The 15,069-nt window shown below is 45.0% G+C and overlaps 2 protein-coding genes across 5 annotated transcripts in view; one reads left to right on the plus strand and one right to left on the minus strand.

Annotated features, from left to right (window-relative positions):
• Positions 1–5,490, plus strand: part of BCCIP (BRCA2 and CDKN1A interacting protein) — a 43,538-nt gene extending 38,048 nt beyond the window's left edge. Inside the window, exon 10 of one of the 2 annotated variants that reach the window (XM_073685048.1) lies at positions 4,970–5,490. In XM_073685048.1, the coding sequence (XP_073541149.1) occupies positions 4,970–5,140 (171 nt within the window). In that variant the 3' untranslated portion in view covers positions 5,141–5,490. The remainder of the gene's footprint in view (positions 1–4,969) is intronic. The other variant, XM_073685049.1, reaches the window with a different exon arrangement.
• DHX32 (DEAH-box helicase 32 (putative)) overlaps positions 5,251–15,069 on the minus strand; it is a 68,335-nt gene continuing 58,516 nt past the window's right edge. For 2 of the 3 annotated variants that reach the window (XM_073685046.1, XM_073685045.1), the window contains 5 exons: positions 12,197–12,388; positions 10,388–10,537; positions 9,627–9,814; positions 7,191–7,372; positions 5,251–5,607 (listed from right to left, as the gene is read on the minus strand). In XM_073685046.1, the coding sequence (XP_073541147.1) occupies positions 5,427–5,607; positions 7,191–7,372; positions 9,627–9,814; positions 10,388–10,537; positions 12,197–12,388 (893 nt within the window). In that variant the 3' untranslated portion in view covers positions 5,251–5,426. The remainder of the gene's footprint in view (positions 5,608–7,190; positions 7,373–9,626; positions 9,815–10,387; positions 10,538–12,196; positions 12,389–15,069) is intronic. The other variant, XM_073685047.1, reaches the window with a different exon arrangement.

The raw sequence follows: 15,069 nt of genomic DNA on the forward strand, positions 1-15,069 counted from the left end.
CTCTTTATTAAAACAACTCTTACCCTCCTCCCCCAACTAAAAATCACCCCACTCCAGCTACTAGGTATATCTTGTCTGTGCAACTTGCTGCCCACTGCCTGTTGTCAGGTGTAATCCGAGCAAAAATGCAGAGATAGATTACGTGAAGTGGGGGGCGGGGCTTTGTGTATCTAAGGTAAGTGGGGGCGGGGCTTTGTGTATCTAAGGTAAGTGGGGGCGTGGCTTTATAGCTCTAAAGGAAGTGGGGGCGTGGCTATATAGCTCTAAAGGAAGTGGGGGCGTGGCTTTATAGCTCTAAAGGAAGTGGGGGCGTGGCTTTATAGCTCTAAAGGAAGTGGGGACGTTGCTTTGCATCTCCAAAGGAAGTGTCTCTCTGTTCTTTTGTCTGTCAAATTGCATACAGTGGCAGTAGCAATTTTGGGGAGTGAATGGAAAGGTAGTTCCAGCACCTATAGTTCTGGCAAACGTTGATAGAGGCACCCCCTACTGGAAAAAAAAAAGTTTTGAATCCACTGCCTGTTGTCTGGTGTAATGAGATCAAAGCAGAAGAGACAGATTAGAGGAAGTGGGGATGGGACTTTGTCTCTGCTCTTTTTTGTCTGTTGAATTGCATACAATGCCAGGAGCAACTCTGGGAAGCGAGTGGAAAGGTAGTTCCAGCACCTATAGTGCTGGCAAAAGCTGATAGACATCTCCCAATGAAAAAAAAAAAATGTTTGCATCCATTCCATATCTGGCTTTTTAATAATGTTGGAGATGCTTAGTCTGTTTTTGGCAAAAAATTACACTACAATAAACCGTTGAACCTTCTGGAGTGTAACTGTGTAATTGTTAGATCAGTGCGGTCCAACTTTCCTCCTCTTGGATTTATATAGAGAAAGTTTAGCTAACTCCGTACAGGGGCACTGGTGTCACAGAAACCTCAAAATTAAAGGGGTATTCCCATCTCGTACATTTGTCATATCTGCAGGATATGCCATAAGTGTACAGCAGATGCCCCGACTCGCATCACTGTCAGTGGAGGTGTGGCACCCCAGGGGTCTGGTTTCCACAGTAACAGCAATGTTATGTCTGAGAGCAGGTGGGAGGTCTCTTGGTCAGGAATCCTATGCATGCCACACCTCCTGCCCAGTCCTGGGAGGGGAAGGACTTCCCCTATATAAACCTGGGGCTGAGGCAGGGTTAGAGAGTTCAGAGGGAGAGTTCAGCCAGGAGGGCTGACAGGGAGCTGTGGCCCCGGCTGGGCCCAGCTCCTGGGCCATGCCAGAAGTAGAGAAGAGAGGCAGCATAGGAAGAAACAACAGGAGCTCTGTGGGAGCAGTGTTACAAAGAGTCAGGGGCTGACAGCTGCAGAGCTCGCCCTGACTGAGAAGATTTCTTACCGGACCCGGAGTCCGAGGCTGTGGGGACTAACTCCTACCCAGCAGCAGAATCCGTCAGGCAGGGGATTTCAGGTCCTCTGGCCAAGAAACCCGAAGGCACGGTCACACGCATGGGACCAGCACCGCCGTCGTGGAGCGGAAGCTACTAGAAGGCCCCAAGTCACCAGCCATACGGGTGAGCACCACACGGTACACTCAGGGACGTGGGCTACTTATACCCGCCTCTAGCAAGGTAGCCAGAAGAGTACAGTCAGTTTGGGAGGCCTACAACTCCGCCTGGCCAGGGGAGATCCCATCTGCTCAAGGACTGACCAGGCCCCAATCGCTAGCCAGTACTCCGGGAGGGTCTATCGTTGTCACCAGTAAAGACCCTGAACTACACCGTACCGTCTCTGAGTGGTTCCTGCTACCCCCATCATCCACGTCGGCTGCCCTGAGGCCATACCCCTCCCGTTGGGGGTGATACTATCACGCTGCACAATCCTACCACCGGCCTCAGCGGTCTGCCCTGCAGCGGCAGCTCCTTCGCTGCATTCAACGGGTGGCGTAGTCGTCCAACATCTACCGCTAATACAGCGCCACTTAGTCTGACTCCCTGGGCACGGACCGGGTCACCGCCACGAGACTACAACCCTCAACAGATCCGGCTCCGGGTAAGCTCCCGCGTGCGCAACGCTGCGCGACACAGGCCCAGGGGTGCGTCAACTTTTGGCGTAGTCGGCAGGATTTCGTGCCCGCAACCACCGGGTACTGCGTGCCTGAAAAAGACTGTTCAAACTTACCTGTGGTGAAGATTCCCGCCATCCGGCGCCATCTTCCGCTTCCTTCCTGCCATCGGTGGAGTTTTCCCGCCATCCGGCGCCATCTTCGGCCTTCTTCCCGCCATACGTGGAGTTTTCCCGCCATTGGACGCCATCCTGAGGACGCCGCGCGGGAAGAAGAGGGGCGTGGACTCCGAAAGCGCGCGAGACCTGAAGTCCCGCCTCACGTCCGGACGTTGCGTAAGGTCCTGGAAGGAGCCCAGCAGACGCCGACGTCACAGGAGCGCGACGGAAGGTCCTCAACCCTGACGATCCACTGCGGAGCCGCGGCCTACGGAAGAGGATCATCGCAAGGTAGGCCACGGTCCACTAGGGGGGAGAAGGATGTCTGATACGGAGGAGAGCTTCACCGCTTCAACCCCTGCCAGCGCCACCGCTGTTGCGGTCATGCCTTTCACCATGCCCTATATCCCGGGGGCAGCCTGGCTACCCCAGTACTCAGGGGAGTCACATACCCTGCATGACTTTAGTGAAAAGCTGGATAGCCTCTTCCAGGTGTACCCCCTCACAGAAGAGCAAAAAGTGAGCATCCTGGTGGCCCAATTAACCGGGGCAGCCCAAAGGGGGGTAAAGTCCTGGCCACCTGGGAGGAGGACTGTCGCAGAGATACTAACCCAGCTAACCGAGGAGGAGCTGCAGTACTACCAATACGAGGAAAGCCAAGAGGACCCGGACGGGTCTGAGGACTACCCTCAAGAGGGAGCACAAAGAGGACATAGCTACTGAAGGGAAGTAGCGTGAATAAAGAGCTGTAAATAGTTACCCGTAAGGGTACAAGGACTGCTGCTAATTAAAATATGGTCCCCGTTGGGATTAGTGAATTGTTCCCTGTGTGTCCCTATCCCTTACCAGGCTGAGGACTGTGAGCAGCCATCCCCTATCCCTTACCAGGCTGAGGACTGTGAGCAGCCATTCCTTATCCCCACTGGCCGAGGACTGAGAGCGGCCATATCCTGTAAATAATTATGTGTTTCTAGTAATTTATGGGAGTCTTTGGTGGATTTACCGGGAATCCTTGTACATAGTTGGAGCGTAACCTAGGAATGGACTAAAGACTGTTAAGGACTCGGGGCAGGACAGACCCCTACCTGGTTACGTCTCCCTGTTTTGGTGAAATGGACACCTTGCTTTTCTTCAAAGACTGCACCCGGTTACGGACATGCCGTGACCACCTTTATGTGTTTCTTTATTGTATTGTTATTGTTATATCTTGTTATGTTTTTCTAAAATATGTTTAGTCCCGGAGTACTAAATTTCACTAGGGGGGAATGTGGCACCCCAGGGGTCTGGTTTCCACAGTAACAGCAATGTTATGTCTGAGAGCAGGTGGGAGGTCTCTTGGTCAGGAATCCTATGCATGCCACACCTCCTGCCCAGTCCTGGGAGGGGAAGGACTTCCCCTATATAAACCTGGGGCTGAGGCAGGGTTAGAGAGTTCAGAGGGAGAGTTCAGCCAGGAGGGCTGACAGGGAGCTGTGGCCCCGGCTGGGCCCAGCTCCTGGGCCATGCCAGAAGTAGAGAAGAGAGGCAGCATAGGAAGAAACAACAGGAGCTCTGTGGGAGCAGTGTTACAAAGAGTCAGGGGCTGACAGCTGCAGAGCTCGCCCTGACTGAGAAGATTTCTTACCGGACCCGGAGTCCGAGGCTGTGGGGACTAACTCCTACCCAGCAGCAGAATCCGTCAGGCAGGGGATTTCAGGTCCTCTGGCCAAGAAACCCGAAGGCACGGTCACACGCATGGGACCAGCACCGCCGTCGTGGAGCGGAAGCTACTAGAAGGCCCCAAGTCACCAGCCATACGGGTGAGCACCACACGGTACACTCAGGGACGTGGGCTACTTATACCCGCCTCTAGCAAGGTAGCCAGAAGAGTACAGTCAGTTTGGGAGGCCTACAACTCCGCCTGGCCAGGGGAGATCCCATCTGCTCAAGGACTGACCAGGCCCCAATCGCTAGCCAGTACTCTGGGAGGGTCTATCGTTGTCACCAGTAAAGACCCTGAACTACACCGTACCGTCTCTGAGTGGTTCCTGCTACCCCCATCATCCACGTCGGCTGCCCTGAGGCCATACCCCTCCCGTTGGGGGTGATACTATCACGCTGCACAATCCTACCACCGGCCTCAGCGGTCTGCCCTGCAGCGGCAGCTCCTTCGCTGCATTCAACGGGTGGCGTAGTCGTCCAACATCTACCGCTAATACAGCGCCACTTAGTCTGACTCCCTGGGCACGGACCGGGTCACCGCCACGAGACTACAACCCTCAACAGATCCGGCTCCGGGTAAGCTCCCGCGTGCGCAACGCAGCGCGACACAGGCCCAGGGGCGCGTCAGAGGGATGATCAGAACTTCCATGAGTTTGTATGTGAATTCTCTCTCCATAGAGAGGCGAGACAGATCCAGGGGCCATCGGTGGGACCAGCATCTACCATACACTAGTAGGTCCTGCACCTTGTCGTCATTGTAGCGTAACATGGACAGGTCAGGTAAAAAGCTGATCCGGCGGCTTTGGACCAGCTTCTTGTAAATCATTTTGCTCAATTCTGATGGACAGAATTACAACAAAAAAAAACTGCAATACCACACCCGACCACTGGACAAGTGTGGTGCTGTTTTTGAAGGAAAGCACAGCCTCGTTCACCTTAATAGAGTCTAACTGCCATATCAGACACAACTCCTTGCCCAGGGGTGGTGTCGTTTCTGGAAAAAGAAGCCATGTTGTTCTAATCCTGTACTCGTATGCCTCAAAACTTCTTTTCCTTTTTCAGAATGCAACCTTGAAATTCAACTACTCGGTGCAGGGAGAGTGCGACACCCAGTTGTCAGGAAAGTGGTCCTTTGACGACGTGCCCATGAAACCCCTGAGGACGGTCATGTTGGTCCCTGCGGACAGAATGAATTCCATCATGGAGAAGTTCAAGGAGTATCTGTCTGTGTAGATGAGATCTGCTGCCCTCTAGTGGCCGCTGTCCAGATCAATTTTCAACTTTTTGTATTGGTAAATAACTGGGTTTCGCCGGCTCCTTCTTGGTCCTAGAAGACTGAGTAGCATTTCAGGAATGGAATTTATATTTTATTACTATTTTACCATGACAAATATAGAACGGAAAACAAAATATACAAAAAAAAAAAAAGTGAAAGCTGTAACAAATTCACAGTTCATTAAAGTCTCTTTCCAGCTCCTATTGCACTTGTGTGACGCCTTTTTTATCAGGCAGGTGGGGATCATTGTATATTACATCTTTGTTCCGGAGCATTTTGCTCTTCGTCGTCGGTCTCTTCGTCATCTTCAGGATCCGGAGAGGGAGGGATAGTAGCTGCCGAGTCTAATGCCTTGTGTAATAGCTCTTTGCTCTCACTAGGGGGCAGATTGCTGAAATAATATTGTGGTGCCAACTGCATAAACCTACACAAGAAAGGAAAATAAAATAATAGTATTAATCCTGCTGTGGTAATGACGCCATACCGTCTAACTCGAGGCTTTCATCTTTTCTACTATTGCCCCTTTCAAAAAAGATTCACAGTGGATTTTTCAGATTAATATGCAGACTTTCTACCCCCGGAGACTTGGAGAGCTGCATTTTACATCAATGAAAAAGCTCATTCCTACTGAATCCTTAGCACAAAAGAATAAAAGCGGGAGAAAAAAAAAAGTGTGGGGGCGGCCGGAGAACATAAAAAAAAAACCGCAGAGGTTTCCGCTTCCCCCGCGCTGGAGAGAGATGTCACTGGCTGCAGTAGCAGCAGGATAATCTGTATTTTATTGAGATCGCAAAAAGCGAGGAGCGTTTCATTCCCGTTTCCCTGTCTGTCCTAGTTCAAACAACAGAGGAAATGAAATGTTATTACTTTATATATAAATGCACTGTACACCGGCGGCGAGGGGATAAACCGATATAGGAGGCACGCGACCTGCAACGTATGCGCACAAGATCACGCCAAAAAGGAACATCTAAATATCTTCTGCATCCTTGAAAATCAGGTATAGATATCCATCTTAAAAAAAAACACTAATATATAAAATACATATCTATAGTTCATTATATAAATATATATTGTATCTTAAGAAAAAAAAATAGAAATTCTATATAATCTCTTAAAAATATATTTTTTTTCCTGCAAAAAATATTAAAAACACACACACATATATATATCTATATATCCCCATCTATCAACAAAATATAATTTATATTTAAATATAATTTATATTTGTTTTAAGATATAGTATATACATTTTTTTTTTTTCCTATAGAAAAAAATTTAATCAGGAGGAAAAAGTGTGTGTGTGTGTATACACACACACATATATATATATATATATATATATATATATATATATATATATATATATATATATATATATATATATATATATATATATATATACATACATACATACATACACACACACACACACACACACACACACACACACACACACACACACCTTAAGCAAAAATATAATTTAAATATACATTATTTTTCTTTCATCCTTATATATAAATATATTTTCTGATTAAGTGGTAAATAAATTCAAAGATCTAAAAACATTATTGCTGCAACCAGCAGGGGGCGCACAGTTGAGCTTGTAGAGGCTTACTATTGAAATAGCTGAAGTTTTTCAAAATTGGGCAAAAGGTGGGAAATGGTATTAAAATAAAGCGGAAGAAAAATATTGCTGCCCCCGATGGTGACGTGCAGAACTTTCCCAGCGTCAACGCTGACGCCAATGATTCATATGAATGATGAACATGACACCATTGCTACAGGACTGATGGCGCTAGAGCAGCTGAGGTCTGTAGAGGAAAGTACTGTATTTTTATTATTATTATTACTTTATACCATTTCTCGCCCTTCAGCATTTAAAAAAAAAAAAAAAAATCCCAGACCAGCCCTTTTAATATAATTTTTAAATGATCTCCGGTGATTAAAACATTTTGCCTTAAAATGACATTCAATAATAATTTGAGTGTATGATGAGAACCGTACAGATCTGGGGAGATTTCGGAGGCGATCCGGATACAGCTTCTATCGGCTACGCTGAATTCATGGAACAGGATCCACTCGGGAACGTTGTGGTTGAGGCAGTAGCCAGAATCTGGATGTAGCTGGCCCACTTGTTTATGTGTCAGCATGATGTAGTTCCCTAAGCCATCGACATCTCGCGCAATCTAGAAAGAAAGTACAAATATTCGTATGTGATGCCCTTCATTTGTTCACATTTAAAGGGGTTTACTGTAAATTAAAGGGGTTGTTTCATCATATTCAAAGGGCCGAATTGGAGGAACAAGCAACTTTGCAATTTACCTCCTTAGTAAAAATCCTCTCCATTCTGAAGAACGATGAGATAAATGAAGCTTTCTGGATCGGTGCGCTCCTTTAATGTCACAGAGGCAAAGCGGTGTCTGCTTACAGCATCAGAGACAACACAGTTTGCACCAGTAGCCTGAAATGTCAATCATCAGGAGCACACTGGCCTCCCCCGGCAAGCAGGAAGCATGGAGGCTGGGGAGCGCTGTGCTCCTGCAGATTTAATTTTCACTTTAAGCTTATGAGAAGTTGTCTTGTGATCCTCTTTTAAACCTTTTTTTTTTTTTTTTTTTAAATCTAAATAAATCCAAAATCATCTACTAAAAAATATATTTTTTTTACCTTTCAAAGCTCCAGATCTCCAGAATGCAGAGTTAAACGATAATTTCCATGTCTGACTTTCAAAGCCGCAATTAGAAAAAATTGCATATAGGGCCCCGGCCAATACAAGCGAGGTTACAAAACAGCCAAGTGCAGATACGTTATATTGTTTTGCATTACACCCCTAGAAATTAAGGGGAGTTACAATGTAGCAAACTGAATAATGCTGTTGGTGTAATTCCTGAGTTGCCCACAATGCTGCGCTATTTCCGTATCTCCTGTTCATTTTTATTGGTCTTTCACTTTTTGGATAATGCAGCTGCACTTGGGACAGTTTCCCCAACTTCGGGTGGCCGGGGCCTAAAAGCGGTTACTCCCATGGTTCAGGCGGGATAAACCCTCAAATGTTTCTTACAGCAAGCGCCCCCTAGTGGTGGCTGCAGTATTTTTTTTTACATTTATCACAAACTGATTAGGTGATAAATTGTATGGATGTGTATATATGAAGGCCAGAATGGGGACACAAGAAATTAGAACCTCTAACAAAGCTAGCTCTTGGTACGGCAATCTGCCCCTTCATCAAATCCCTTACAATAACATTGAATATCTAACTCTTAGTGAGCAGGCCTGAAATGGTCTTAAATACCAGCTTTTAATTTCTTTCCATTTTTTCCCTCCCTTCTTTTTAGTAGCCATATTTTTATTTACTGACTTAGCACCATGAGGGTTTGTTTCATGCAGGACAAATTGAGTTAATTTTCTTATAAAAAAAAAAAAATCAAAATAACCACCGGCGCTTATTAAGTCTACCCACAGATCACCTGCTGCACCGTAACACTCCCAACCACTTTATTTGCAGAGTTAAAGGGGTATTCCCATCTCCAAGATCCTATCCCAATAAAAAGGTGTAATAATAATAATAATATTAGCAAATATATCCAATATATTGCAGGACCTTAAGTATCCATGGTTACGTCCACTGATATAGTGAGTTAGTTAGCTAGTTGCTAGTGGTTGTAACCATGGATACCTAAGGTCCTGCAATGCCTGCACATGAGTAAAGAGACGTAATGAATCCAAAAAACTATACTAAATTTCTAATTGAAGGTATTTGCTAATATTATTATTATTACACCTACTACATATTGGGATAGGAACTTGGAGATGGGAATACCCCTTTAATTTTTTAGTTTTAGGTTCCATATAAACTAACTTAATTTATATAATTTGATTTTTGTGGAAGTAAAATAATGTGATCGCCAAGTCTTAGAAAAGCATCGGAGGTGCTGATGCTTCTGAGTGCCGCACAGCTCTCACTGAGCGCTGTTTAGCTGGGAAGAGAAAAGACAGACGTGATAATAAACCGCTTCCATCTTCTTCCTCCAGTTTTCCCATCTATCAGACACGGACCTGCTCCTCCTAGATTGCAAGAGCCTTTTGCTTGTGGCATTGTTCACGGCAGTGGGGTTAAAGATCTTGCTCTAAACTTATGGTGTGCCTAGTCATTATCAAGGTAAAGGGATGGCAAGACCGTTTGGGACAAAGTAATTAACAGCAATTGCCCTTAGAGTGGTTATCCAGTTCTTTAATTCTTGATGAGGCTAGGTCAACAATATAAGATCTGTGGGGATCGGACACCCGGCCCCCTACTGATCAGCTGCTATCACCACCAGCAGCTGTGCCGTTCCGCTCACAGTGTACTGTGGGGTGCAAGGTCATTGGGGGTGTATTGGAGGGATTGGCCAGTAGTGACAACCCCTTTTAATGATTGGTGTGACACATTTTTTTGCTTACTTGCATGAAGTATCCAGACAGCAGAGATTTCTTTATGTTCAAGATATTTTCATCGGATCCAAACGCCGGTTCAGACACCGGGAGCTCAATCCTCTTCATGATATCCAGCAGCTCTGATCGTATGACACATGCCATCTCCAGCGCCGTGTAGTTCAGCAGGTGATCCTGGCACCAGCTCTCGATGTCATCTGCTCAAGGAAAGAGGCAACTGAATTAAAGATTTTATAACCACTTGGCTCCACTGATGCAAGAGTCCTTTGTAATCTACTACACCAAAATCTCCAACCATTTGAAATCTTGAGGTGTGAGCACAAAAGCAAATTATTCTCCGCTGCAGCAGAATCTGCACCAAATCATGTGAATTTGCCTCAACTTTCTCCCTTTTCAGCAAACCAGGTTGCAAGATATTTCTTTTATTTCAATTGGCACCTTGAAATGTGCTATTTTCCCTGTGGAGATCCCAACAGTTTGGCGCCCAAGGTGGGAGTTTCAGGGACAGGTTATCAGCTGTTTTTGGATATGCCAATATAGGTAGGATCATCATCTATCGGGAGAATGGAAGCCGTCTGACCATCGTTCTGAGCAGCGAGGGTAAAGGCCGGTTTCACACATCCATATTTTACAGTCAGTGTGGACCGGCAACGGTCTCCTGATCCTAAACTCAACAGCCTCATAAGAGTTTGGGTTAGAAGACCCTTGGCCCTAGTCCATACTTCTACTGCAGAATAAGGTTGCCCAAACAAAGAATGTATGGCACTCACACTGACTGGCATTGCTGGTCTTCATCTGTTCATAGTCTCTGTAGAGGTTTAGAAGAGTGAAGTGATCTCCTGCAGGGTGCAAAAACTTTCTTCTGTTGGTTTGCTTGGTGACATCAGCTTCGGAGACTGAATCTAAGAAACAGTTTGGAGCTTGGAATTGAAAATTAAAACAAATGTCAAGTAATGGTGTAAACTGTTGAGTCCGAGCCACAATCCATTAATTTATTTATTGCAGCTTTCTTACTGACCACCACAGTCTGTCTAGGTTGAAATTTCCTGATTTCTTCAGCTTTACTGTATAGATTAGGACAGAGTAGTAAGAGCAAGCTTCTCTGCGGACAGCGACAGAAGAGGCTCTATTTGTGCCACCCCCGCCATTCTCCTGGTCTCTTGTGTACCCCATTACTTACTGGAAACTATACTAGCCTATGAGATTTCTCCGCACATTTACTACGCAGATGCCATATACAACACAGATAATACAGGGGGGAAAAATTGCTGTGCCAGGGACATTTTTTAAAATAACATAATTTGTGAAAAAAGGAGGGAAATGAAGAGTGCACGTAAAATAGGTTCAAATTATTACAGAGAATTAGCATTAAAATCAATTTATGTGGCATCCATCTGGTCGGTAAAAAGTTAGTACACCGCTGAGGGTCCTTCTGGTATCTCTTGCAATGTATAGTAATAAGGATATTTCTTCCCGTATATTCACACGGCCGGCGATCCATATGGATACAATCTGCCCGGACAGAAGAAAAAAAGGCCCTAAATATTCCAGATCCCCAGAATATAAATGATTTATCGGAGCCAACGCACTTTCTTACTGACCAGAAGGATCTTTTACAGATCAAAGCAAACTTCTGACAGGTAAAGATGGAAATCAGCAAGTGCATGGCCATGCCCCTTGCTCCTCATTTGCATAAAAATTGAATAACTGATTACTTTGGAATGGAAGCAAGGATTACAAAAAAAGAAGGTTATATATTCAGGTTACAAAAACGGGCCGACAGGTTTCCCTTTAAGTTTAGTAGCTAGAGAAAATATGAATAAAAAAATAAATAAATATCAATATTTTTTAATATATAGGTTTAAAACACAAAAACTCGATTTAACTCCTTCCTAGCATACAGCTGGGCTTCTTAGGCGGTAGTCATTTTCACTATACAAACGCAATACTGAGGTAGTGTACTGTAATATATAGTACAAGCGATCTCAGGTTCAAGTCCCATTAAAAAAAAAAAAAGTTGTAAAAATATTAAAATAATTCCGAAAAAAAAAAAATAAAGTTTGAATCACACTTTTCCCAGTCCAAAGATAAAAGAAAACAAAAAACAAACATATTTGGTATAACTGTGCTTTAAAAAAAAACAAAACAAAGAAATTATAAAATGAAGACACCCTTACAAAAAAAAAAAAAAGCGTAAAAAATAAATTTCTAAAATTGACTTTTTTTTTTGTTCATCTCGCATCCCCACTAAAAGTGATCAAAGTGTTGGAAGTACCCCAAAATGGTACCAATAAAAGCTACAGCTCGTGATGCAATCACATTTACATAAGGGTTTTGCTCTCAGAGATTTCCGGGCATTTTTTTTTCTATTTTGCCGATATCATCTGTCCTAATAAAACTTTTATTTTATTTTTTTGCATTTCGTGGTAACGCTCCTTTCACGTGCATAAAAACGTTGAAAGGGGGCTGCGTTTGCTTATTCCCTGACAGGCACATGGCGGGATCAGACACACCGCCGCGCTCGGAGCAGGGAGCCCCCCCGTCTATCGCGGAGACCATTGTTTTTGCCTGCACAATACCTGTCACCATGGCAGTCAGCGTCAGCATCTCATCCACACAATCAAACTCGCAGGCGGCTAAAATAGATTTTGACAGCTGCGGATCCAGTGGAAATTCAGACATAATGATTCCGAATTCAGAAAGATTTCCATCATTGTCAAGTGCAGCCAAATAATCCAGGTCTTCTAAGGCTTGCATCAGGCTCTCCGGGTCTGGAAGAACGAAAACAGTAATGACTGTATTAGTAATAAGATGTCATTTCAGAGGATGGTGGCGGCATAATTCACCTGTTACCTTCCTGTACCCTCAAGAGGTAGAAGCAAAAATAATTTTATTTAGAAAAAGCGCAAAGACAGATACATCCATGTGATAAATAAGATGTGGAATACCAAATACTGTACAGTGCCATTAATAGAAGCCAAAGTCAGAACGCTCGTGTTGTGTCGCCCCAAAGTCTTAAATAGGCACTGCAATTTCAGAAAACTATTACGCGGTCTTTGCCTCCCTACGGAAAAGGGGACGAGGGTCTTTGCCTCCCTACGGAAAAGGGGACGAGGGTCTTTGCCTCCCTACAGAAAAGGGGACGAGGGTCTTTGCCCCCCCCTACGGAAAAGGGGACGAGGGTCTTTGCCCCCCCCCTACGGAAAAGGGGACGAGGGTCTTTGCCTTCCTACGGAAAAGGGGACGAGGGTCTTTGCCTTCCTACGGAAAAGGGGACGAGGATCTTTGACCTCCCTACGGAAAAGGGGACTGGGTTCTTTGCCCCCCCCCCCCCACCTACAGAAGAGGGGACGAGGGTCTTTGCCCTGCCTACGGAAAAGGGGACGAGGATCTTTGACCTCCCTACGTAAAAGGGGATGGGGTTCTTTGCCGCCCCCCTCCCTACAGAAGAGGGGACGAGGGTCTTTTCCGTAGGGGGGCGGGGCAAAGATCCTCGTCCCCTTTTCCGTAGGGGGAGGCAAAGACACTGGTCCCCTTTTCCGTAAGGGGGGCAAAGGGGATGAGGGTCTCTGCACCCCCCCCTACGGAAAAGGGGATGAGGGTTTTTGCCCCCCCCCACCTACGAAAAAGGGGACGAGGGTCTTTGCGCCCCCCCTACGGAAAAGGGGAGGAGGGCAACAAAATAGGTTTTAGATTTATATGATTGAAAAAGAAATAAAAACACCATACTAGGAAATGATGAAAAAGGATGTTCCAGCCACCATAGTTCAGGTAGAATGCTGATGAAGAGGAACAGTTCACTCAAAAAGAGTAAAATCGCAAGCTGCTAAGCAGGAGAATCAGCCTAACAGGTCAAGTAATTGTCCCAATTACACACTGCATCTATGCACTTAAGCTAGATCCTGGGTGTATAGTTTAGGTTAATGTTCCCATAGGCTCCCTTACTGGACAAAGGTCAGAGGTGTCTTCTTTTCGCCTCGGACTGGCAGACGTATGCGTCAGGAATTTCTCTCGTTTCATTTTTAAGACTGTCAGAGTTCCATTTTTTTACGCAGCTCCTAATTCTTTGTACAGGGGTTTTCTGGGAAACTGCAAAAATGTAATTTAAAGACGGCAAATTTCATAAAATAACAAAAGTACAATAAATTTAAGCAAAAAATCCCCTGTTACACCACATTATCCTGCAAGGATAGAGCAGCAGCAAAGGAGATGAAGATAATTTATCAGGGGGCAATGGCTCTTTTGTGCCATTTACTAGATCTAGACTATTTTTCATTAATCCCAGAAGTTCTCCTTTATAAGTCTACAATTACGGCTATGACCACACCAGATTTTACCATACAAAGTGCATACATTACTAAATAGATCGCTTAGACCCTTTGAGGCTGATGTACTTGCTTTGAAAATCCATGCCATAATGGCAGTTTAATCCTGATATGGAGATGAGCATTTTAGGAGTCCACCTAAAAAAGAATGAGAAAGCATCCAAGTGTATTCAGGTCCGCACTCCCAACTGCAGCTTGTACAGAGAAAAGAGAGATCTCAGCAGGGAGGAGGGACACTGAGGAGCTCTCTATCAGGCTATGTGGGGTGAAGAATTAAAACTTTCACAAAGGATTATAAAGCCATTCTTATATTGATTTTCACTAATTTTCTACCAATCTGTACTGACTGACTCCTCAATGTTCCGCTACCCAGCTGAGATCTCACTGTTCAGTACAAGCTGCAGCCATCAGGATGAGTGGGGAGTGAATACACTTAGACTCATGAGCTCTCTCACTCTATAGCTGGATTTAGGATTATGCAACCATTTTGACCTGGATTTTCAAAGTAAGTACAGCAGCCTCATCAAGCGTAAGGTGTATGTAAACATGTATGCAGTTTGGATTGTGAAATATGGTAACAGATCAGCTTTAAAGCAGGTTTTCCAATCCCTTTTTAATTCGCAACTGAAAATACTCCAAAATAACAGTACCCCTCCTTACCAATTCCCTGCCCCTGGTCTCCCACGGGTCTCTGTTCACTCAATTCCAGCAATGACAGTCTGACAGGTCATGTGACCGCTGAAGTCAAATATTAACCATCTTAGTGGTTTGCACAAGTCACCAGTGCAGTGATTGGCTGCAGCGGTCATTTAAACAGGTCTTTGCTTGAGCCTGATGAACAGAGACTGGTGCAAGACCAGGTAATCAAAGAGCAAAAGGATCCTAGCAAGGAGCAAGTCTACAGTTGCTGAAAGGTAACCTAAATTTACTGTGTTAGGCCACGTTCACACGCTCAGTATTTGGTCAGTATTTTACATCAGTATTTGTAAGCCAAAAACCAGGAGTGGATGATAAATACAGAAGTGGTGACGTGTTTCTATTATACTTTTCCTCTGATTGTTCCACTCCTGGTTTTGGCTTACAAATACTGATGTAAAAAACTGACCAAATACTGAATGTGTGAACGT

The sequence above is a fragment of the Phyllobates terribilis genome, unplaced genomic scaffold (assembly GCF_046119375.1).
Source record: "Phyllobates terribilis strain yellow unplaced genomic scaffold, ASM4611937v1 Scaffold_5__5_contigs__length_657084704, whole genome shotgun sequence".
Classification (NCBI taxonomy): domain Eukaryota; kingdom Metazoa; phylum Chordata; class Amphibia; order Anura; family Dendrobatidae; genus Phyllobates; species Phyllobates terribilis.